Here is a 23,901-nt window from a genome sequence, read left to right on the forward strand (position 1 = left end):
ACATGAAAATCCTGATGTTTGGTTCCCTTTAAATTTATGAATTAAATGATCGTTGAGTAAAAAATAATTAATTTAATCCATAAATTTAAAATTCACAAAACTTTGGTCCCAAAAAAAAAATCTTAATCCATTCCCATGGGTGGGAGTTGCGACTCCGACCCATGGAAATGAATTAAGATTTTTTTTTGTACCCAAATTTTGTGAATTTTAAATTTATGGATTAAATGATCGTTGAGTAAAAATCTTTTTCTAAAGTTTAGAATTCACAACATTTGGGGACAAAATATCTTAATCCATTCCCAGGGGTAGAAATTGCCACTTCAACCCATGGCAATGGATTAAGATTTTCTTGTATCTAAATTTTGAATTTAAAGATTAAATGATCATTGAGTAAAAAAAAATCTTTTAATCCACAAGACAAGTTTAAAATCGACAAAACTTTGGTCCAAAAAAAAAAAAAAATCTTTATCCATTCCTGTGGGTGGGAATTAACACACCGACCCATGGGGATGGATAAGATTTTTTTTTTTTTGGTACCCAAGTTTTGGGAATTTTAAATTTATGGATTAAATGAGGGTTGAGTAAAAGCAAATCATTAATCCACAAGTTTAAAATTCACACAAAATTTGGGTACAAAAAAAATCTTAATCCATTCCCATGGGTGGAAATTGCCACTCCGTCCCATGGGAATGGATTAAGATTTTTTTTTGTACCCAAGTTTTGTGAATTTTAAACTTCTGGATTAAAAGATTGTTTTTACTTAACGGACGAGCTGCCGGATTACCTCTTTACCTACTCAACGGACGAGCTGCCGGATTACCTCTTTACCTACTCAACGGACGAGCTGCCGGATTACCTCTTTACCTACTCAACGGACGAGCTGCCGGATTACCTCTTTACCTACTCAACGGACGAGCTGCCGGATTACCTCTTTGCCTACTCAACGGACGAGCTGCCGGATTACCTCTTTACCTACTCAACGGATGAGCTGCCGGATTACCTCTTTACCTACTCAACGGACGAGCTGCCGGATTACCTCTTTGCCTACTCAACGGACGAGCTGCTGGATTACCTCTTTGCCTACTCAACGGACGAGCTGCCGGATTACCTCTTTACCTACTCAACGGATGAGCTGCCGGATTACCTCTTTACCTACTCAACGGACGAGCTGCCGGATTACCTCTTTGCCTACTCAACGGACGAGCTGCCGGATTACCTCTTTACCTACTCAACGGACGAGCTGCCGGATTACCTCTTTACCTACTCAACGGACGAGCTGCCGGATTACCTCTTTACCTACGCAACGGACGAGCTGCCGGATTACCTCTTTACCTACTCAACGGACGAGCTGCCGGATTACCTCTTTACCTACTCAACGGACGAGCTGCCGGATTACCTCTTTACCTACTCAACGGACGAGCTGCCGGATTACCTCTTTACCTACTCAACGGACGAGCTGCCGGATTACCTCTTTACCTACTCAACGGACGAGCTGCCGGATTACCTCTTTACCTACTCAACGGACGAGCTGCCGGATTACCTCTTTACCTACTCAACGGACGAGCTGCCGGATTACCTCTTTACCTACTCAACGGACGAGCTGCCGGATTACCTCTTTACCTACTCAACGGACGAGCTGCCGGATTACCTCTTTACCTACTCTACGGACGAGCTGCCGGATTACCTCTTTACCTACGCTGCATTGAGCTGGATCTCTGACATCCAGCCATCCGTTCACCGCCCCAGAGTTAATTTACGAGGTGGGCTGAAATCAACAATTTTTCTATACTTAGATTTTTCCCATGTCTGGTAATGGCAAAGTGATTCCATCTAATGATACAGTGTTGGTCAGGTAAGCGGATTGTGTGAATCACTATTGACTCTCGGGATTTATTAGTACAGAATGACAAACCGTTTCCAGACACGGATACTGAGGCGCTCTCTGTATGGCTTTGGAATTGTTAGTAAAGCCCACACAATGGCCGCCCAGTTACTGAGCCATCAAATGGAAATTTGTAGGGGGGTAGGGGGGGGTCAAAAACATTAGAACTTGTTTTTCGTAAACAGCCGCACCTAATCTAAGCTCCAAAGTAAACCCAACTAATGTCATTCCGTCTGCAATTTATCAACAAACCATTTACTTCTACCAAAACATCAGCGTTCCGATAAATGGGTTGGCGGTGGGATGAAAGGCCTGGGTGTACGGCTGCACAGTAGCCTTTATGCTGCGGTCGCCCGGTGCGGAGTAAAACAGATCCCTGTCATTGTACATGGGTCGCGGCCAGGACATTGCATAATGCGCTAGAAAGTCTGGAGCCGGCTCAAGCACAAAGTGTGGGAGGCAAGGACGATACTAGCGGAATCAGCACAGATTCTGTTACAACATTTCTGCGGAATCTGACCGGGCTTTTTTTTCCAGTACTATCCTCTGGTCTTTTGCCAGGGAAAGAATCACCAAAAATAACAGAAGTTATAAATCTATTTATAGGACGTGAAGTTACAATGAGTCACGCAAAAGGACCTGTCAAGGACTGGATTTCTTACGAGGCAAAGTTTTACGGGGGTTTCCAAGGCCGGCGGGGGCCATGAAAAGTCGCGGATGGCTCGGAGAGATCACAATCTAGATTATTGGGCTAATTTACCGGACACCTCCGGTTTGGAGGGACCTTATAAAAAACATTAGGAAATTGCTCAATTTAATTTCAGCCCAGACAGTCTGCTGGCAGGACCGAGGCAATTTCAGGCAATTTCCATGCCGTCCTCCTCAATAGCCTATTGATGACCAATTGAGACATATTTAGGAAGGACGATGGCATTGCCTATGAGAGAGAAAACCCCCCCGCAGAATTGGCAGCGTATATCAGACGGTGCGCACCTATTAAAGTCAATGGATGTGGGCAAAACAGCGGACTACACATGAATGTCATCCAAGTGTGGTCCAATATGTACTGGAGAGGGAGGAGGTGAGCTGTGACATCACCTATTGTGAATTCTGGGTTATCAGTCATTGTACAGGAGGAGGTGAGCTGTGATATCACCTATTGTGAATGGTGGAGTCTGTATTATCTGTCATTGTACAGGTAGAGGAGGTGAGCTGTGATATCACCTATTGTGAATGGTGGATCCTGTGTTATGTCATTCTACAGGAGGAGGAAGTGAGCTGTGATATCACCTATTCTGAATAGTGAAGACTGTGTTATCAGTCATTGTACAGGAGGAGGAGGTGAGCTGTGATATCACCTATTGTGAATGGTGGAGTCTGTATTATCAGTCATTGTACAGGAGGAGGAGGTGACCCATTCTGAATGGTGGATCCTGTGTGATCAGTGATTCTACAGGAGGAGGTGAGTTGTGATATCACCTATTGTGAATGGTGGATCTTGTGTTATCAGTCACTGTACAGGAGGATGAGGTGAGCTGTGATATCACATATGGTGAATGGTGGATCCTGTGTTATCAGTCATTGTACAGGAGGAGGAGGTGAGCTGTGATATTACCTATTGTGAATGGTGAAGACTGTTATCAGTGTACAGGAGGAGGTGAGCTGTGATATCACCTATTGTGAATGGTGGATCCTGTGTGATGTCATTGTACAGGAAGAGGAGGTGAGCTGTGATATTACCTATTGTGAATGGTGGATCCTGTGTGATGTCATTGTACAGGAAGAGGAGGTGAGCTGTGATATTACCTATTGTGAATGGTGGATCCTGTGTGATGTCATTGTACAGGAAGAGGAGGTGAGCTGTGATATTACCTATTGTGAATGGTGGATCCTGTGTAATGTCATTGTACAGGAAGAGGAGGTGAGCTGTGATATTACCTATTGTGAATGGTGGATCCTGTGTGATGTCATTGTACAGGAAGAGGAGGTGAGCTGTGATATCCCCTATTCTGAATGGTGAATCCGTTATCTACTGTGCAGTAAATAGAGGTGTTATCAGTCATTGTACTGGAGGAGGAGGTGAGCTGTGATATCACCTATTTTGAATTCTGAATACTGTGTTATTAGTCATTGTACAGGGGGAGGTGAGTTGTGATATTACCTACTGTGAATGGTGCATCCTGTTATCTACGGTATATAGAGGAGTTATCAGTCATACAAGAGGAGGTGAGCTGTGACATCACCTGTGATGAATAGTATATCCTGTACAATCTATTATATACAGAGTTGTTACCTGTCATTGTAATCTTGACTGTGATCATAATGAAACTGCTGAGAAGTCATCTGTACAGAACAGGGAGTGCAAGTCTAGTGCAAAGCTTAGAAGCCAGTGTCAAAATAACCAGATTTCAGATTTATTTTTTTTAAAATATACTGATATAGAAAATGGAAAAAGAAAATTTATATAAATAGTTTTAAAATACATTTAACATATAGACATGATTTAAACACTAGGTCATTTCCAATGACAAATTCAGTTGAAAGGGAACCAACCATCATTATTTTCATATATAAAATAAAGCCAGTGCTATACTGGCACTAGGACGCTGAATCCAGGCATACTTTTTTGTTCTGATTTGTTCTGAGATTGGATGTTTTATTTCAGAAATATGTGCAAGTAAAGTTCCAGCAATGCACTGCTGTTTGATTGACAGGTGCAACTGAAAGTGAATATGTGGGTCGGGTCTTGCTATCTATTCCCATCCCTTGTGTGTCTGCCTGTGCCCGGAATTAACGTCTATCATGGTGACAGGCAGCGGAAGGCCAGGCAGGCACAGACACAGCAAGACCTGACCCACATATTCCCACCCCTGTTGCACCTGTCAATCAAACAGCAGAGCATTGCTGGAACTTTACTTGCACATATTTCTAAAATAAAACATCCAGTCTCAGAACAAAAGGTATGCCTGGATTCAGCATCCTAGTGCCAGTATAGCACTGGCTTTACTTTACATATGAAAATCATGATGGTTGGTTCCCTTTAAATCTATGCATTGCCAGTAGAGATGGCGTGAATACGTTATTGGACCCGATCCAGCAGCCACGTCATTAATCTGTTGGGATACCTGAGAACCGCCGGGTCAGTGTGGACCTGGCATGACGACACTGTCATGGCGTGATGCATATGTGACATTGCACTGGGCCAGTTAATCAAAAGAAAAGCGTGGGATGCCATCACGTAAGAGGCTCTTGTCCAGCGGCCACAGATTACCGACAAGGCTGATGGATCGGGTGCTGAGAATCTATTCACACCAGGTTTATATAAGACTTTATATTTCCATTCACTAATAGATGATTCATTCATTTGGGGTAGAAAATTGGTTTTCAAATACCCAAATACTGTCCCCTACAGTGGGGTGGAGGAAGGTATCATAGCAGGACTTTATATAAGTTGTCTTCTTCACTTATCTTCCAATATTAAGTGCTTGATGCAGGTGTAGCGCCCCTGAACCGTTCAGGGCACTACTAGGTACTGCATCCTGTCAAAGATGCAGGGCCTACCCCCAGAGACCTGGAAGACCAGTGCCGGTAGCAACAAAACACAAACATCCCCAGCTTCCCTCTCGCAATCATGGGTGACTGACTAATTAGGGACCCAATGGATGGCCACCAGGGGTGGAGCCGATCCGGTCCACTAGACGACAATCAGAGGGGAGGGAGGAGTGAGACCGAGGATCAGTGACAATTGTAGGAGACGGACGTGTCTTCATACGGAGTTGTGTAGCAGTGACCTGGCTGGTGAAGGAGAGTGGTTGCCAGGGAGGGTACAACCAGGTACCCCTCGAACCAAAGCACCGACGGGGCACAGGGCCCTAGGTCAGGCAAATGCTTCATGCTACTTGACAAATACCTGCACAGTGAGGGGACCATCCAGGACCTCACTGACCTAAGAATCCGGGGGCACCAGCAGTAACGAGAGAACCAGGGACCGGGACAGACCACCAACCCTGCAGGGTTCACACTGCCCGCCGTACGGACCAGAGACTACACGTCAAACCGGAGGAGACCCCCAGACGCTCCAAGCCATGGGGTTCCACCAACCAGTGAGAGGTGCTGGGGAAAGAAGCCACCAGGTTACCACATCGGCACTGGGACGAAAGGGACCAGGGGTCGAAACCAGCCGTCCTCAGTGAACCAGTGTTACCACCACTGTGAGTAAACACTAGTTGGCACTGCATTCCCATCAGGTGGTCTCCCTTCTTTCCGCGATGAACTCAATCTACTCCTCTGGGGCCCCGGACCTAATTGCGGAGGGCCCAACATCCAGGCTGCCATTAACATCAGCCTCATCGGTGAGAAACTGTGCAGCGGCGATTCCATCACCATAACCGCAACCCGCAAGTGGCGTCACGATATAAACTCTCTGATATCCCCTGTATATATCCCCTTTTTAAAGCGACCCCCAGGGTCACTGAACCGGGCATCGGCCAGTACACACCCGTGACACAGCATCCCCGTACATATATGGCCCAGGACCGAGTACCCCATAGCACTAGGGCGGCACACAGGTTCTTGTGGGTTTGAACATTTACAAATCTGGAAAACTCCCCCCTATAATATCACTGAGTCTGAATACAAGCTCATATGGGGCCACATTAGAACACAGACTAGTGTTCTCCTTGGCCAGTGTTGTGATCTCTGCGGCCGGTGCGATGACAGCCGACCGGCTGATGACAATACGAGCTCTGTAATTCTACGACTGATGACGCCTCTTGTCATTCTAGGAGAACTTCAGAAAAGTTAGGAAAAAGAGTTGCAGCTCGAATTTCAACATTTCCTTCTAATTTAGCACTCAGGTTTGGAGAAGTATATATCGTACATATCTCAAGAGCGGCCATATATACAGTTTGTTATCTTTTGAGGTAGCTCAAAACAGTTATGGAATTAAAGCTACAAAGTAGGTGTGAGGGCGAGAAGTGTCTGTTGTGGTGGCGATGTAACAAGGTGGTTATTGGAATTACATGGGGGTGAAACACAAAAGAGCAAGAGATGAACATTTGGGGGGAAAAAGTGGACGATTCCCTCTTGCTACAGATCCTCTAATCTCTGGGCATCACAGACTTGGCCCTATCCTGGATGACTTCATATCTAATGGACCGCACATTCAGCGTCTCCCCCTCTTACACCACCTCCTCATCTCGCCCCCTATCTGTCGGTGTTCCCCAAGGTTTAGTTCTTGGACCCCTCCCGTTCTACATCTACACCTTCGGCCTGGGACGGCTCAGAGTCCTATGGCTTTCAGTATCCCCTCTACGCTGATGATACGCAGATCTACCTCTCTGGCACGGATATCACCTCCTTACTAACCAAAATCCCAGTGTCTGTCTGTTATTACATCTTCTTTTCTACTCCATTTCTAAAACTGAACATGGACAAAGCTGAATTCGTCATTTTTTACCGCACCTCACTCTACAACTCCACCTGACCTATCCATCAAAGTCAATGGCTGCTCACTACCTCCAGTCCCACAAACTCGCTGCCTTGGAGTAACCCTTGACTCTGCTCTCTACTTCAAGCCCTTTCCACGTCCTGCCAACTACAACTCAAATATATTTCCTGGATCCGTACATTCCTTGACCAAGAATCTGCAAAAACTCTAGTGCATGCCCTCATCATCTCCCACCTCAACTACTACAACCTCCTACTCTGTGGCCTCCCTTCCAACACTCTTGCACTCCTCCAATCTATCCTAAACTCTGCTGCCTGACTAATCCACCTCTCCCCTTGCTATTCCCCGGGCTCTCCTCTCTGCCAATCATTTCACTGGCTTCCCATTACCCAAAGTCGCCATTTGAAAACACTAACCATGACATACAAAGCCACCCATAACCTTTCACCTCCATACATCTACGGTATGACGTAGTCTCCCGGGACCTACCTGCACGCAACCTCAGATCTTCACAAGATCTCATTCTCTCCTCCTCTCACAATCGCATACAAGATTTCTTCCATGCTTCCTCCAGACTCTGGAATGTTCTACCCCAACACATCAGACTCTCGCCCATCGTGGAAACCTTCAAAAGAAACCTGAAGGCACACCTCTTCCGACAAGCCTACAACCTGCAATTACCTCAGTCTACTGCAGCACCGCACAACCAGCTCTGCCCTCACCTACTGTATCCTCACCCATCCCCCTCAGTCCACTGTAGCGCCGCACAACCAGCTCTACCCTCACCTACTGTATCCTCACCCATCCCCCTCAGTCCACTGCAGCGCCGCACTGCCCGCTCTACCCTCACCTACTATATCCTCACCCATCCCCCTCAGTACACTGCAGCACCGCACGACCAGCTCTACCCTCACTTACTGTATCATCACCCATCCCCCTCAGTCCACTGCAGCGCAGCACGACCCTCACCTACTGTATCCTCACCCATCACCCCTATGTCCACTGCAGCACCGCACGACCAGCTCTACCCTCACCTACTGTATCCTCACCCATCCCCCTCAGTCCACTGCAGCGCCACACGACCAGCTCTGCCCTCACCTACTGTATCCTCCCCCATCTCCCTCAGTCCACTGCAGCGCCACACTGCCCGCTCTACCCTCACCTACTATATCCTCACCCATACCCCTCAGTACACTGCAGCACCGCACGACCAGCTCTACCCTCACCTACTGTATCATCACCCATCCCCCTCAGTCCACTGCAGCGCAGCACGACCAGCTCTACCCTCACCTACTGTATCATCACCCATCCCCCTCAGTCCACTGCAGCGCAGCACGACCCTCACCTACTGTATCCTCACCCATCCCCCTCAGTACACTGTAGCGCCACGCAACCAGCTATTCCCTCACCTACTGTATCCTCACCCATCCCCCTCAGTCCATTGAGCTCCGCACAACCATCTCTGCCCTCACCTACTCTATCCTCACCCATCCCCTGTAGACTGTGAGCCCTCGCAGGCAGGGTCCTCTCTCCTCCTGTACCTGTCTGTTCCTTGACATATTCACGATTATTGTACTTGTCTATGTATGATCCTATTTCACATGTAAAGCGCCATGGAATAAATGGCGCTATAATAAATAATAGTGTGCTATTTTCAGTCACCACCCCATAAAAATATGAAAGGAATCTGTCAGCAGGTTTTACAACCCGATCTGAGAGCAAAATGATGTAGGGGCAGAGACCCGGATTCCAGTGTTTGGTGGAAACCTTGTAGGCTTCACTATGGCACTGGTTGAAAGCGTTACTTATTTGGTTTTGCACGGTTTTTGGTGCATTATATATCACTTTTTGGCCTTTGGTTCATTAAATATCAATTTTTGGTCATGAATCTAATGGTTCCACGTAAAAGTTTCCGTCCGGATCTTCCACTATTCTTCATTAGACCTTGCCTGGATTGAATTACTTAAGACGTCTATGCACCTTGTGAGAGGCTGATGTCCTGAGCACCTCTCATCCGGCTTCAGTAAATCTGTCATAGCCTGTGGCCGGAGCCAGCTACTGCCCCGATCCTCCGCCAACTTTGTGGTATGCTTTCATCTTTTTTTATGTGAACATGATGGATGTTATCAACATATCCACCTGGATAATAAAGAACCCGGCTTTATGAGACTGGTTTTATATCACTCAGCCTGATGACTACTGGGTAAATTACAGCTCCTGGCTACTATAAATCATGATCTAAGCTATCAACCTTCAGGAAGACCAGAAAAAGGGTAGAAAGAAATTCACCCGCTGATTTTGCAGGATTGAAGCAGTCATTTTTTGGGTAGCAGTGAAGAAGAAATATACCGTATTTTTCGGACCATAAGACGCACTTTTTTTCCCCCAAATGTTGGGGGAAAGTTGGGGGTGCGTCTTATGGTCTGACTGTGGCTGCGGGGAATGAGGGTGCTGCGGTGGAGCGGGTCATCGGGGGCACGAGCAGGCTACTATAGCAGCCTGCCGTGACCACGTGTGCCCGCTCATTACATATGCACGCCCATCCTCCCGCCCATTTCTCAGCGCAGAAGCCGGCGCTGACAGGTGGGCGGGAGGACGAGCGGGGACCCGCGCATAGTAAAGAGCCGGTCCACATGATCACCCCTGGCAATTACAGCCTGGAGTGATCATGTGCGGCTGTATTCACTGCCCCCCGCACATCATTATCAGCGCGGGGTGCAGTGAATCAGTGCACTCACCCGTCCCCGTGTGTGGAGCCGTTCCCCCGCAGCACGCGATGTCTTCCTGTCTGTGCTGGTCAGCTGATCTGTGCCGGCCAGCTGATCTATGCCGGTCAGCTGATCGGCACAGACAGGAAGACATCGCGTGCTGCAGGGGAACGGCTCCACACACACAGATCAGCGGCGCAGAGAGGAAGATGATCGGTGCTGGAGGGAGTGAGGAAAAGGTGAGTATAAACGTTTGTTTTTTTTTCTCTGTGCTATAGGATACAGGCCATATACCAGGATGGTATATGAGCACGATGGGGGCATATAGCAGGATGGGAGTATGTGAGCAGGAGGGATGGGGGGTATATGAACAGGATGGAAGTATATGGACAGGATGGGAGTATATGAACAGGATGGGGGTATATGAACAGGATGGGAGTATATGAACAGGATGGGGGTATATGAACAGGATGGAAGTATATGAACAGGATGGGGGTATATGAACAGGATGGGGGTATATGAACAGGATGGGGGTATATGAACAGGATGGAAGTATATGAACAGGATGGGGGTATATGAACAGGATGGGGGTATATGAACAGGATGGGGGTATATGAACAGGATGGGAGTATATGAACAGGATGGGGGTATATGAACAGGATGGGGGTATATGAACAGGATGGGGGTATATGAACAGGATGGGAGTATATGAACAGGATGGGGGTATATGAACAGGATGGGGGTATATGAACAGGATGGGGGTATATGAACAGGATGGGGGGTATATGAACAGGATGGGGGTATATAAACAGGATGGGGGTATATGAACAGGATGGGAGTATATGAGCAGGACGGATGGGGAGTATATGAACAGGATGGGGGGTATATGAACAGGAGGGGGGGTATATGAACCAGATGGGGGGTATATGAACAGGATGGGGGGGTATATGAACAGGATGGATGGGGGGTATATGAACAGGATGGGGGTATATGAACAAGATGGGGGTATATGAACAGGATGGGGGTATATGAATAGGATGGGGGAATATGAACAGGATGGGGTATATGAACAGGATGGGGGTATATGAACAGGATGGGGGTATATGAACAGGATGGGGTATATGAACAGGATGGGGTATATGAATAGGATGGGGGAATATGAGCAGGATGCTGGTATATAAGCAGGATGGGGGTTTATAGCAGGATCATATACAAGGCAGGAGGATCATTACCAGGATGGGGTACCTTAGTAGAGAATTTGGGGACATTACCCCCATAACAGTGTCAGCAGCAGATCCTCGCCCCATAACAGTGTGTCATGACCACATTTTTTTGCTTAAAGTTTTATTTTCCTATTTTCCTCCTCTAAAACCAGGGTGCGTCTTATAGTCCGGTGCGTCTTATAGTCCGAAAAATACGGTATGTATTTTATGCTCTGATCGCACCACTACTGCACAGTCCAGTAATAATGGAAGCCACAAGTCTACCGAATTCATGACCTGGACCCCACCCCACTGACTTTTAGTAGGGTCCCGATCCTGATTTAGGACCACATGAAAGTTTAGTTCACTATTGAACTTGTCTGTGGTCATAAATCAGCTCAGAGGAGTGAATAAACAGATACACGCATCAACTCCCTGACAGATTCTCAGTTACCTCCTAAAGGTGTTCACATCCTATATACCAGGAGTTTTTGCACGGCTTTCATATGTGTTTTTAAGGCAGATCTGTCACCAGATTTAACAATATTAAATACATTATTAAGTAGATTCCTTAGAACTGATGGGGCTGGTGTACTTACTTTGAAAATGTATGTAAGAATTGCTGAATACTCCATGCCTACTTTTAGATCTGTCACCAGATTTAACAATACTGAATACATTATTAAACAGGTTCATTAGAACTGATGGGGCTGGTGTACTTACTTCGAAAATGTATGTATGTAAGAATGGCCGTATCAATGCTTAATTTTAAAACAATTTTTTATTTATATATTTTTTTAAACGCCCAGTTTAATTTGAGGAATATACAGCTATGATTTTCAAAGTAAACACACCAGCCTCATCAGTAGAGAAGTATTTGATAATGAATATAGTTTGTATTGTGAAATCTGGTGACTGTCACTTTAAATTAAGCAGGGATATGGTTAGTTGCAGACGGAGATGCATTTAGGCCGCTTTCACACATCCGGTTTTTGCTGAGCGGCACAATACGGCGCTTTGCAGAAAAAACGCAACCGTTTTTTTTTGCCGCCGGTTGCGTTTTTTCCCCATAGACTTGCATTAGGCTAGTTTCACACTTGCGTTGGACGGCTTCCGTAGCATTGCGTTGTGTGACGGATGCGTTGCATATAGGGGCACAACGCAATGCTACGGATCGTACAAAATAACGGAAAGCGTTTTTTTTTTTTCTTCTTTACAGTACCGGCAGCCGACTATTGTGAACGATCAGCTGATCGCTCTTAATAGCCGGCGGCCAAGCGCTCAGCTAAGCGCTATAACATGCCGACGGCCGGGCGATCAGCTGAGTGCCCTGACATGCCGGCGACCGAGCGCTCAGCTGAGTGCCCTGACATGCCGGCGGCCGAGCGCTCAGCTGAGTGCCCTTACATGCCGGCGGCCGAGCGCTCAGCTGAGTGCCCTGACATGCCGGCGGCCGAGCGCTCAGCTGAGTGCCCTGACATCCCAGCGGCCGAGCGCTCAGCTGAGTGCCCTGACATGCCGGCGGCCGAGCGCTCAGCTGAGTGCCCTGACATGCCGGCGGCCGAGCGCTCAGCTGAGTGCCCTGACATGCCGGCGGCCGAGCGCTCAGCTGAGTGCCCTGACATGCCGGCGGCCGAGCGCTCAGCTGAGTGCACTGACATGCCGGCGGCAGAGCGCTCAGGTGAGTGCCCTGACGTGCCGGCGGCCGAGCGCTCAGCTGAGTGGCCTGACGTGGCGGCGGCCGAGCGCTCAGCTGAGTGCCCTGACGTGCCGGCGGCCGAGCGCTCAGCTGAGTGCCCTGACCTGCCGGCGGCCAAGCGCTCAGCTGAGTGCCCTGACGTGCCGGCGGCCGAGCGCTCAGCTGAGTGCCCTGACGTGCCGGCGGCCGAGCGCTCAGCTGAGTGCCCTGACATGCCGGCGGCCGAGCGCTCAGCTGCACGTTCGGCCACCGAGAAATAAAATAAAGTTTGTGATTAAAAAAAAAAAAAAAGAGAGCATGCGCAGTGAAAAATAAAGGTTTCCGCTGCTCAAAAAAACGTTACATGCAGCGTTCCATCCGCCCGGCGCAGCGTCAAAATAATGACGCTGCGTCGTCCAGCGGATGCAACGCTGACACTTGCGTTACAGTGCGTCGTCCATACAAGTCTATGGAGACTAGCGCAGTGCGTTAACGGACTGCGCTATTCTCCATAGTGACGGACTGCGCTGAACGCAAGTGTGAAAGTAGCCTTAGCTCAGTATTGTGCCGCATGGCCTTGCGTTGCGTCCGTTTTTTGCCGGTGCGGCATATTTAGCCCATGCGGCGGATGGATGGAACGTTGCCTGGCACGTTTTTTGTGCGGCGAAAAAAACGCATCGCGGACACCAGATGTGGCGTCCTGCGGCAAAAACCGCATCCAGCTGCCGGATGCGGTTTTTTGCACTGCGCATGCTCAGTATCAAGCCGCATGGAAAAACTTATGCAACGGAGCAGTTTTTTTCGCCGCATCCGTTGCATAGGTTAAGCCGGATTGAGCCGCACTGCAAAAACCGGATGTGTAAAAGCAGCCTAAGGAACTTGCAGCATGGATATGGTTAATAGCACAGACAGATGCAATCAGGAACTTGCAGCATGGATAGATTCGATCAGGAACTTGCAGCAGGTATATAGTTAATTGCAGAAAAAGATGCATTAAGGAACTTGCAGCATGGATATGGTTAATAGCACAGACATAGATGCAATCAGGAACTTTCAGCATGGATATGGTTAATAGCAGAGATAGATTAGATCAGGAACTTGTAGCAGGTATATGGTTAATTGCAGAGACAGAGATGCATTAAGGAACTTGCAACATGGATATGGTTAATAACACAGACATAGATGCAATCAATAAATTGCAGCAGGGATATGGTTAATAGCAGAGAAAGATTAGATCAGGAACTTGCAGCAGGGATACAGTTAACAGCACAGAGATTCAAATAGAAACTTGCAGCAGTTTTTTTTTATTACATTATCATCTCTCCACATGAGACCGCACACCGATCCCAAAAACGCGGCTTGGTTACCTTTGGCACTCAATGCTCAACCTCCGATCCATTTGGATGGGCCTGTTCTATGGATCGGTGGGGGGGGGGGTCCCAGAGGGCGGAAACCCAGTGATCAGAAAGTTTTCCCCCTATGTTATGGTTAGGAGCTACTTTCAAATCTTGGTACAGCCCTTTAAGGTGCAGCACAGTGTATGAGATCTGGTGGCTTAGCTGCTAATCATAATGGAAATTTGCTTCATGTAGTCATATTTTACTGAGTTGTGGTAGATAAGCAGAGCTGAAGTGTAAAGTATTAGGGAGGAGAGTTCGGTGAACCTCACGATGAGTCAGAAAGTGACTAGAGCCTTGGATATTTTTCTCTACAGAGTCATGTACTCTTCAGAAGAAGACAGCCCCGATCTCCTAGACCCCGGATACTCCGTGTGACGCCGCTCCTGACAGCCTCTCCTTATGTGGTTGCACACTCAACAATTTTTCGAGCAAAATATTTAACTGAGACAACCCTTAACTTGTTTTACATCGGATTTTAACTCGCTGAATGTTTTTTTTGGAGCTTGTGATGTCTCCGTAAAACCCCTGAGTCACTCGACTCGTGAGGTCTTCCTGGGTTATAGTCAAATGGAAGATTAAAGGGATATTTACACTAAAAGCATCTTTAGATATTACAGAAGTGGGTAAAGTGCTCGGTTATATCAGCCCCCAGAACAATATCATTTACACCATTAACCTTCCTGTTTACATCGACCGACCGCAGGTCTTTGATGCCGAGAACGAAAGATAAATTTCTATCTTGTCATTAAAAGGTTGGAGATTTTATTACCCTAAATTTAAAATAATAATGTTATTACTAATGAGTGAAAAACGTTATCCAGCGCAAAAAGAGCAAACAACAAAGTCTATGTTATGGGATCACTAGATCAGGTGGATTATTTATAAAAAAAAAAAAAAAAAAAAAGTGAGCAGCACGGACCAGAGGTGATGACGTGGAGATAAAGGGCTGCACATGGATCGGCGAGGACCAGGACTGCAGAGTATGCAGGACAGCGAATGGACAATGGAAAGAACTAGATGCTGCTGGCGGCGGTCACACAAAGGAACTGCAGTACAAAAAGTTAGAAACTTGCAGCGGGGATATGGTTAATATCACAGACATAGATTCTATGAGAAACTTGCAGCAGGGATATGGTTAATAACAGACATGGATGCAATCAGGAACTTACAGCATGGATATGGTTAATAGCAGACACACATGCAATGAGGAACTTGTAGCAGGGAAACGGATAATAGCAGAAAGAGTAGATGAGAAACTTGCAGCAGGGATATGGTTAATAGCAGAAACAGATTTGATCAGGAACTTGCAGCAGGGATATGGTTAATAGCAGAGAAAGATTCGATCAGAAATTTGCAGCAGGGATATGGTTCATAGCAGAGACAGATTCGATCAGGTACTTGCAGCAAAGATATGGTTAAAACCAGAGATATGGCTGCATCAGGAACTTGCAGCAAGGATATGGTTAATAGCAGAGACATAGCTTTGATCAGAAACTTGCGGCAGAAATATGGTTAAAAGCGAAGACATAAATTCCATCAGGAACTTGCAGCAGCGACATTGTTAATAAAACAGACAGACTCGATCAGAAACTTGCAGCAGGGATATGGTTAATAGCAGGCATATGGTTGATAGTGCAGACAAATTCAATCAGAAACCTGCAGCAGGCATATGGTTAATAGCGCAGACAAATTCAATCAGAGACGTGCAGCAGGCATATGGTTAACAGCAGAGACATGGATGCAATCAGGAACTTGCAGCAAGGATATTGTTAATAGCAGAAACATTGGTGCAATCAGGTTCTTTCAGCAGCAATACAGTTAATAGCAGAGTCTTTTCTGCAGGGGATATGGCTACCACACGTATAGGCAATCAGGTACCTCGATAGTAGAAATGAGCAAAGTTTGAGTAAGAGGGGTTGAGAGAGGATTCTCATGGCTAAGGGTATATGCACACAACATATACAATATATTTTAATCGCTGGTGGCACCTACTAGTTTTCCAAAACAAGAAGGATTATTCAAGATCAGTAAACACATGGCTGCTTTTTTGTGTATGGTATTGCAGCTTAGCCGCATTCACTTCAATGGAACATAGACATGGCTGGTGCGGTTTTTGGAAGAAAAGCAAAGAAAAAAAAAAAAAAAGGCCGCACCTTCACAGACTTACCATATATCAGACTGTGCAATAGAAAATTAGATCAAGTCCAATAAGCTAAATTTAGATGTTCCCAGTGACAAACAGGGCGATTTCCGTGGGTACTATGCCCACACCCTGTTGCTTTTATCATTATAAGATGGAAACATTAGCTGTCCGTGTCCCGATCCACCCCTACATCCTCGCAATCCCATCGGTTTTCTATGTGCCAGACCTTCGAAATACAAGGCGTCCATTTTTTTTTTAGATTTAATTTCCCTGTATTTTTTTTCCGATCACAGGTTTTATCCAAAGTATCCAAAGTGTGCAGTGATGACTCATGTAGCCATGGAAAGTGGGGGTGTTGGTGGTAAAGAGCTGTCATGGCTGTGGTCAGCGCTGGTTTACTCTCATATAAAACCTTTACTGAAGAAGAAGATTCCCAGGACCCAGAAGTGAGTTTTCTGGATGAAGAAAGTAATAAATAATTCTTAAAGCCAAGGATTATATGATCACTCAATTATTATCTATTCAATGACTAATCCCAACTGGAAAATACGTTAGAAGAAATTATCATTGGGGTCTTCGAACTTATAAATCCCCACAGACGCTTCACCCCATGTCCATAAACCTGCTATTGAAATCAATGGAAGCCAGAGGGGATCATAAAGGTGGAAGAAGAAGAAAAAGGAAAGATTTCCCGTTACAGGTTACTCCCATACTATTGGATGCCATCACTTTATGAATTGTTGAGGTGAAACATGTCAGATCCCTACTGATCATTGGAAAGAATAAGAATTACAGCAACATCATGATCTGAGCTATTTTTCCTTTCCCAGGCTCTAACCCTCCTCCATTACCACAAATTTTGGCATAATTGATTGACCATCTAATGCAAGGGTTCCCGATCAGTGGCTCGTGAGCCACATGTGGCTCGCCGGCCCCGTGATGTGCGGCTCGCCGGCCCCGTGATGTGCGGCTCGCCGGCCCCGTGATGTGCGGCTCGCCGGCCCCGTGATATGCGGCTCGCGGAGCCCGTGATGTGCGGCTCGCGGAGCCCGTGATGTGCGGCTCGCGGGGCCCGTCATGTGCGGCTCGCCGGGCCCGTCATGTGCGGCTCGCCGGGCCCGTCATGTGCGGCTCGCCGGGCCAGTCATGTGCGGCTCGCCGGGCCAGTCATGTGCGGCTCGCCGGGCCAGTCATGTGCGGCTCGCCGGGCCAGTCATGTGCGGCTCGCCGGGCCAGTCATGTGCGGCTCGCCGGGCCAGTCATGTGCGGCTCGCCGGGCCAGTCATGTGCGGCTCGCCGGGCCAGTCATGTGCGGCTCGCCGGGCCAGTCATGTGCGGCTCGCCGGGCCAGTCATGTGCGGCTCGCCGGGTCCGTAATGCGCGGCTCGCCGGGCCCGTGATGTGCGGCACGCCGGCCCCGTGATGTGTGACTAGCCTGCACCTGATGTGCGGCTCGCCTGGCCTGTGATGTGCGTCTCACAACTGTCCTCCAGCTTGGTTCATAAGTAAAAGGTCTAGAAAACAGTTGTGAAGAACAGGCCTTCAGATGGTGACTTCTTTGAGGAGCACCACATAGAAAACCAGATCTGAATGGGGTAAAGAAGAAACCCCTGGATCCTGGTATACTGCCTCGGTGTGATCTCTGTGGAAAAGCTTTGGTTGTTGCTATACCGGTAATGATGGCTTTGGGTGTCACTAATGTGAGGGTGACAGGAGCCTGATGTGGCTCGCAACCCTCTCTCAGAGATGAATGTGGCTCTCAAGGTCAGAAAGGTTGGGATCCTCTGATCTAATGTATATGGGGATCCCCCGACTGTCCCCTTATGTTGTGGGCATATAAGATTTGGGTGGTTGGAGTACAAATCACCCATAAATTTTGTTCTCCAGGAGATAAGCCTCTGCCAGATGATTTTGGCAGCGACTCTCCGATAGAGAACACAGTGTGGAGTTGGGAAATGAACGATTGTTTCGCCGACAGTTATCTAATGACCATGGCCAGTGTACGTAAGGATGGGGGACTGATCATCACAGATCATCAAGAGATTGCACGTCCTACCATTACTTTATAGGATGGAGGTTATGTGAAAAGTGCCCAAGAATACATATAAGAAAAGACCAAAAGTAAGCATACGACAACTCTATATTACAATGCAAAATATGGATTTCTACTTACCCTTCGGCCTTTTGGACCTCGTATGCCCAGAGCCCCACGTGATCCAGGCAAACCCTGTTAGGACACAGGAATAACACCAAGAACCAGTAAAATGATTTGCTAACGCATCAACATAACATATGGACTTTAGAGGTTAAGATTGGTCGTACAGTCCGTGAAAAGACCAAAAAATGGTTTGTATATGGCTGTCCTCTATACGATCCGACTTTCCATTCTGATGAAATATAGACCCAGTATCAATCACGTCAGCCATGGATTATTTGTCTAAGAATGAAAAGAAAAAAATACCACTTACCGGTGGTCCTGGAGGTCCCGGAAGACCTGGTGGTCCAGGGTTACCAGTGTGACCCTGAAGAAGGAAAGAAAAATTTGATGCGGTTACACACTGTAAATCAGCATGTGGTATAATGCACAAGGAAGGAGTTAAATTAAAAGAGAAAGTTCACGCTATTAAGCCACAGGACTTTCATACCATTAGGTCAGCAGCTCGGCCACATTATCACATCTCGGTCCATAGTGGTGGTTTTTAACCATGGGTTACATATGTTGTGGGCCGAGCAAATAGAAGTGGCGGCATTATATTGCTTAGTGATTATATGAAGCCATCAGTCGGTTCTACAGAGCAGAATGCTGCCAAAGGCAGACCGAATGTGGTCTGGAAAAAATAAAAACAAACCAAAAAAATACAAAAACATCTGTGTCCCCCCCACTGGTCTCTCTGCTTTTCTTGTCATGTGACAAATGCAGCCAATCGGTGGCCTAAGCAGTCACTGGCTGTAAGAGACAGAAAATACCCACACCTGCTCTCTCTTCTAGTTACATGACCGCTGCAGCCAGTGATTGAGGGATGTTCCCCGCTGGGAAAGGAAGTGACAAGATTGGCGGAGGATATGAGTAATGCTATGTGCACATGCTGCAGATTCGGTGCAGAAATTTTCTGCACCCAATCTACACGTTTTGGTAAAAAAACAACGTCAAAAAACGGATGCGATTTTTCATGCGGAGAGAAAGAAGGATAAAGAGAGAGAAGAGAAAGAGGGAGAGAGGGAGAAAGAGAGAAAAGAGGGAGAAAGAGAGAAAAGAGAAAGAGGGAGAAAGAGAAAGAAAAGAGAAAGAGGGAGAAAGAGGGAGAAAGAGAAAGAGGGAGAAAGAGGGAGAAAGAGAGAAAGAGGGAGAAAGAGAGAAAAGAGAAAGAGGGAGAAAGAGAGAAAAGAGAAAGAGGGAGAAAGAGAGAAAAGAGAAAGAGGGAGAAAGAGAAAGAGGGAGAAAGAGAGAAAGAGAGAAAAGAGAAAGAGGAAGAAAGAGAGAAAAGAGAAAGAGGGAGAAAGAGAGAAAGAGGGAGAAAGAGAGAAAAGAGAAAGAGGGAGAAAGAGAGAAAAGAGAAAGAGGGAGAAAGAGAGAAAAGAGAAAGAGGGAGAAAGAGAGAAAAGAGAAAGAGGGAGAAGGAGAAAGAGGAAGAAAGAGAGAAAAGAGAAAGAGGAAGAAAGAGAGAAAAGAGAAAGAGGGAGAAAGAGAGAGAAAGAGAAAGAAAAGAGAAAGAGGGAGAAAGAGGGAGAAAGAGAGAAAAGAGGAAGAAAGAGAAAAGAGAAAGAGGGAGAAAGAGAAAGAAAAGAGAAAGAGGGAGGAAAAGAGAAAAGAGAAAGAGGGAGAAAGAGAAATAGGGAGAGAGAGAAAAAAGAGAAAGAGGGAGAAAGAGAAAAGAGAAAGAGGGAGAAAGAGAGAAAAGAGAAAGAGGGAGAAAGAGAAAAAAGAGAGAGGGAGAAAGAGAAAGAAAAGAGAAAGAGGGAGAAAGAGAAAGAGGGAGAAAGAGAGAAAGAGGGAGAAAGAGGAAGAAAGAGAAAAGAGAAAGAGGGAGAAAGAGAGAAAAGAGAAAGAGGAAGAAAGAGAAAGAGAAAGAAAAGAGAAAGAGGGAGAAAGAGAAAAGAGAAAGAGGGAGAAAGAGAGAAAGAGGAAGAAAGAGAAAAGAGAAAGAGGGAGAAAGAGAGAAAGAGGAAGAAAGAGAAAAGAGAAAGAGGGAGAAAGAGAGAAAAGAGAAAGAGGAAGAAAGAGAGAGAAAGAGAAAGAAAAGAGAAAGAGGGAGAAAGAGAAAAGAGAAAGAGGGAGAAAGAGAGAAAGAGGAAGAAAGAGAAAAGAGAAAGAGGGAGAAAGAGAGAAAAGAGAGGGAGAAAGAGAGAAAAGAGGAAGAGGGAGAAAGAGAAAGAAAAGAGAAAGAGGGAGAAAGAGAAAGAGGGAGAAAGAGGAAGAAAGAGAAAAGACAAAGAGGGAGAAAGAGAGAAAAGAGAAAGAGGGAGAAAGAGAGAAAAGAGAAAGAGGGAGAAAGAGAAAAAAGAGAAAGAGGGAGAAAGAGAAAGAAAAGAGAAAGAGGGAGAAAGAGAGAAAGAGGGAGAAAGAGGAAGAAAGAGAAAAGAGAAAGAGGGAGAAAGAGAGAAAAGAGAAAGAGGGAGAAAGAGAAAAGAGAAAGAGGAAGAAAGAGAGAGAAAGAGAAAGAAAAGAGAAAGAGGGAGAAAGAGAAAAAGGGAGAAAGAGAGAAAGAGGAAGAAAGAAAAGAGAAAGAGGGAGAAAGAGAGAAAAGAGAAAGAGGAAGAAAGAGAGAAAAGAGGAAGAGGGAGAAAGAGAAAGAAAAGAGAAAGAGGGAGAAAGAGAAAGAGGGAGAAAGAGAGAAAAGAGAAAGAGGGAGGAAAAGAGAAAAGAGAAAGAGGGAGAAAGAGAGAAAAGAGAAAGAGGGAGAAAGAGAGAAAGAGGGAGAAAGAGAGAAAGAGGAAGAAAGAGAAAAGAGAAAGAGGAAGAAAGAGAAAAGAGAAAGAGGAAGAAAGAGAAAGAAAAGAGAAAGAGGGAGAAAGAGAAAGAGGGAGAAAGAGAGAAAGAGGCAGAAAGAGAGAAAGAGGAAGAAAGAGAAAAGAGAAAGAGGAAGAAAGAGAAAAGAGAAAGAGGAAGAAAGAGAAAAGAGAAAGAGGAAGAAAGAGAAAAGAGAAAGAGGGAAGAAAGAGAAAAGAGAAAGAGGGAGAAAGAGAAAGAAAAGAGAAAGAGGGAGAAAGAGAAAGAGGGAGAAAGAGAGAAAAGAGAAAGAGGGAGGAAAAGAGAAAAGAGAAAGAGGGAGAAAGAGAGAAAAGAGAAAGAGGGAGAAAGAGGGAGAAAGAGAGAAAGAGGAAGAAAGAGAAAAGAGAAAGAGGAAGAAAGAGAAAGAAAAGAGAAAGAGGGAGAAAGAGAAAGAGGGAGAAAGAGAGAAAGAGGGAGAAAGAGAGAAAGAGGAAGAAAGAGAAAAGAGAAAGAGGAAGAAAGAGAAAAGAGAAAGAGGAAGAAAGAGAGAAAAGAGAAAGAGGGAGAAATGGAGAAAAGAGAAAGAGGGAGAAAGAGAAAGAAAAGAGAAAGAGGGAGAAAGAGAGAGGGAGAAAGAGAGAGAAAAGAGAAAGAGGGAGAAAGAGAAAGAGGGAGAAAGAGAGAAAAGAGAAAGAGGAAGAAAGAGAAAAGAGAAGAGGGAGAAAGCGAGAAAAGAGAAAAAGAGGGAGGAAAAGAGAAAAGAGAAAGAGGGAGAGAGAGAAAAGAGAAAGAGGGAGAAAGAGAGAAAAGAGAAAGAGGGAGAAAGAGAAAGAGGGAGAAAGAGAAAAGAGAAAGAGGGAGAAATGGAGAGAAAAGAGAGAGGGAGAAAGAGAGGGAGAAAGAAGAGAAAGAGGGAGAAATAGGGAGAAAGAATAGAAAGAGGGAGAAAGAGGGAGAAAGAGAATAGAAAGAGGGAGAAAGAGGAGAAAGAGAATAGAAAGAGGGAGAAAGAGGGAGAAAGAGGGAGAAAGAGGGAGAAAAGAAAGGAGAAAAAGAGAAAAGAAAGAGGGAGAAGGAGAGAATAGAAAGATGGAGAAAGAGAGAAAGAGGAAGAAAGAGAATAGAAATAGAAGGGAAAGAGTGAGAAAGAGCGAGAGAAGAGAAAGAGAGAAAGAGCGAGAAATGAGAGTGAGAAAGGAGCTCGAGAAAAAAAGTGTGTGAGAAAAAAAAGAGTAAGGCAAAAAACGAGCGAGAAAAAAAGAGCAAGAGAAAAAACAGAGAAAACAGAGAAACGAGAGAAAAGCGAGAAGGGAGAGCAAAGAGGAGAGAGCAAAGAGGACAGAAAAAAAAAAGAGGACAGAGGTCATCCTTTTGGGTTCCAGCGCCTGGCCCTGGATTTTTATGCACCGTTCTCAATATAGTCTGGATGTTATTTTCGGCGGGTGCAACTTTTTTCCTCTTTTTATTGGCTCACAGGCCCTAACAGTAACAAAGAAAGCATCTATTTTTTTATATTTATTTTTTTTTTACATTTTCAAACCACTATGGGCCAATTTTTAACAATTAAAAAAAATCTGTCCACCTTCTTTTTAAGGAAAGTCCATGCCGCACAGATTTGGTGCTGATGGATTTGTGCAGGTCCACTCCAGAGAAGATTTTACAAGTCTAATCCACATGTTGAAACGTCCGTAACGTGAGTATGCTAAACCATCTGCCTTCAGATTTGTTGTGGGTTTTGAATCTTCGGTAATGTGAGTACGCCAAGTCATCCGGTTCCCGATTTATTGTGGATTTTCACCGTTGATTTTTGGCAGTGTATTTGCATCAAAATCAATGTGCGATATTTTTATCTCTAATGCTCCATTTACTTCATTTTTATTCTGACTTTTTCATAATTTTAGAACAAATCTGCTTTAGTTTTGGAGCCTGATCCTTCGCAGTTTCCATTCCTCTCGGAGCACAGAGACTGACTTCTGGCTTTCTCCACCATGGACACTTTGTAAAATGGGTACATTCACTCCATCTATTTGGTCTATTTGGTGAACGCACGCCCTGTGGCTCATCCAAGTGGGGCTTTAAATAGTGCATGTGAGTGGACGCCTTGTGCACGCAGGAAATACCTGGCTGAAATACACATAAACAGACAGGGCGGGAGTAAAAAATAAAAAAAGGCCAGGGTAATTAAGGTAAACAGAAGCTCCTGTAATACTCCGGGGCCCGGGCAGACGTCAGGGCACACAGGTATCCGACCGCACTAGAAAAATACACTCCCCTAAAGAAAATAGAGAAAGCCAAACACACGAGGCGAGGGCTATCCAAACACACAGACAGACGCTCTCTGAAAGGGGATCCAACCAAGCACGTGGCTACCGGAGAAGAATGACAGCAGTGACCGGCGGCTGCCCACACGTGTAAATTCACCAGCATGGGCTTGCGGTTACTATATGTAAATCTGAGAGCAATTAGGCCGATGTACACGGAGGAAGACATTGCCAACTTTATGGAATCA

The 23,901-nt window shown here is 45.9% G+C and overlaps 2 protein-coding genes across 2 annotated transcripts in view; one reads left to right on the top strand and one right to left on the bottom strand.

The window, feature by feature from the left end:
- Positions 1-23,901, bottom strand: part of COL27A1 (collagen type XXVII alpha 1 chain) — a 347,486-nt gene that overhangs the window by 103,494 nt on the left and 220,091 nt on the right. The window contains exons 27-28 of the mRNA XM_075324295.1: positions 18,931-18,984; positions 18,636-18,689 (exon numbers count right to left, since the gene is read on the bottom strand). Coding sequence (XP_075180410.1) covers positions 18,636-18,689; positions 18,931-18,984 — 108 coding nt within the window. The remainder of the gene's footprint in view (positions 1-18,635; positions 18,690-18,930; positions 18,985-23,901) is intronic.
- On the top strand, positions 19,043-21,975 carry LOC142250885 (uncharacterized; the record flags this gene model as incomplete). The annotated part of the gene is made up of 5 exons (XM_075323187.1): positions 19,043-19,113; positions 20,297-20,389; positions 20,522-20,847; positions 21,097-21,501; positions 21,587-21,975. Coding segments are annotated over exons 1-5 (1,284 nt in total), but the record flags the coding sequence as incomplete, so codon positions are not given.

The sequence above is a fragment of the Anomaloglossus baeobatrachus genome, chromosome 9 (genome assembly GCF_048569485.1).
Source record: "Anomaloglossus baeobatrachus isolate aAnoBae1 chromosome 9, aAnoBae1.hap1, whole genome shotgun sequence".
Taxonomy (NCBI): domain Eukaryota; kingdom Metazoa; phylum Chordata; class Amphibia; order Anura; family Aromobatidae; genus Anomaloglossus; species Anomaloglossus baeobatrachus.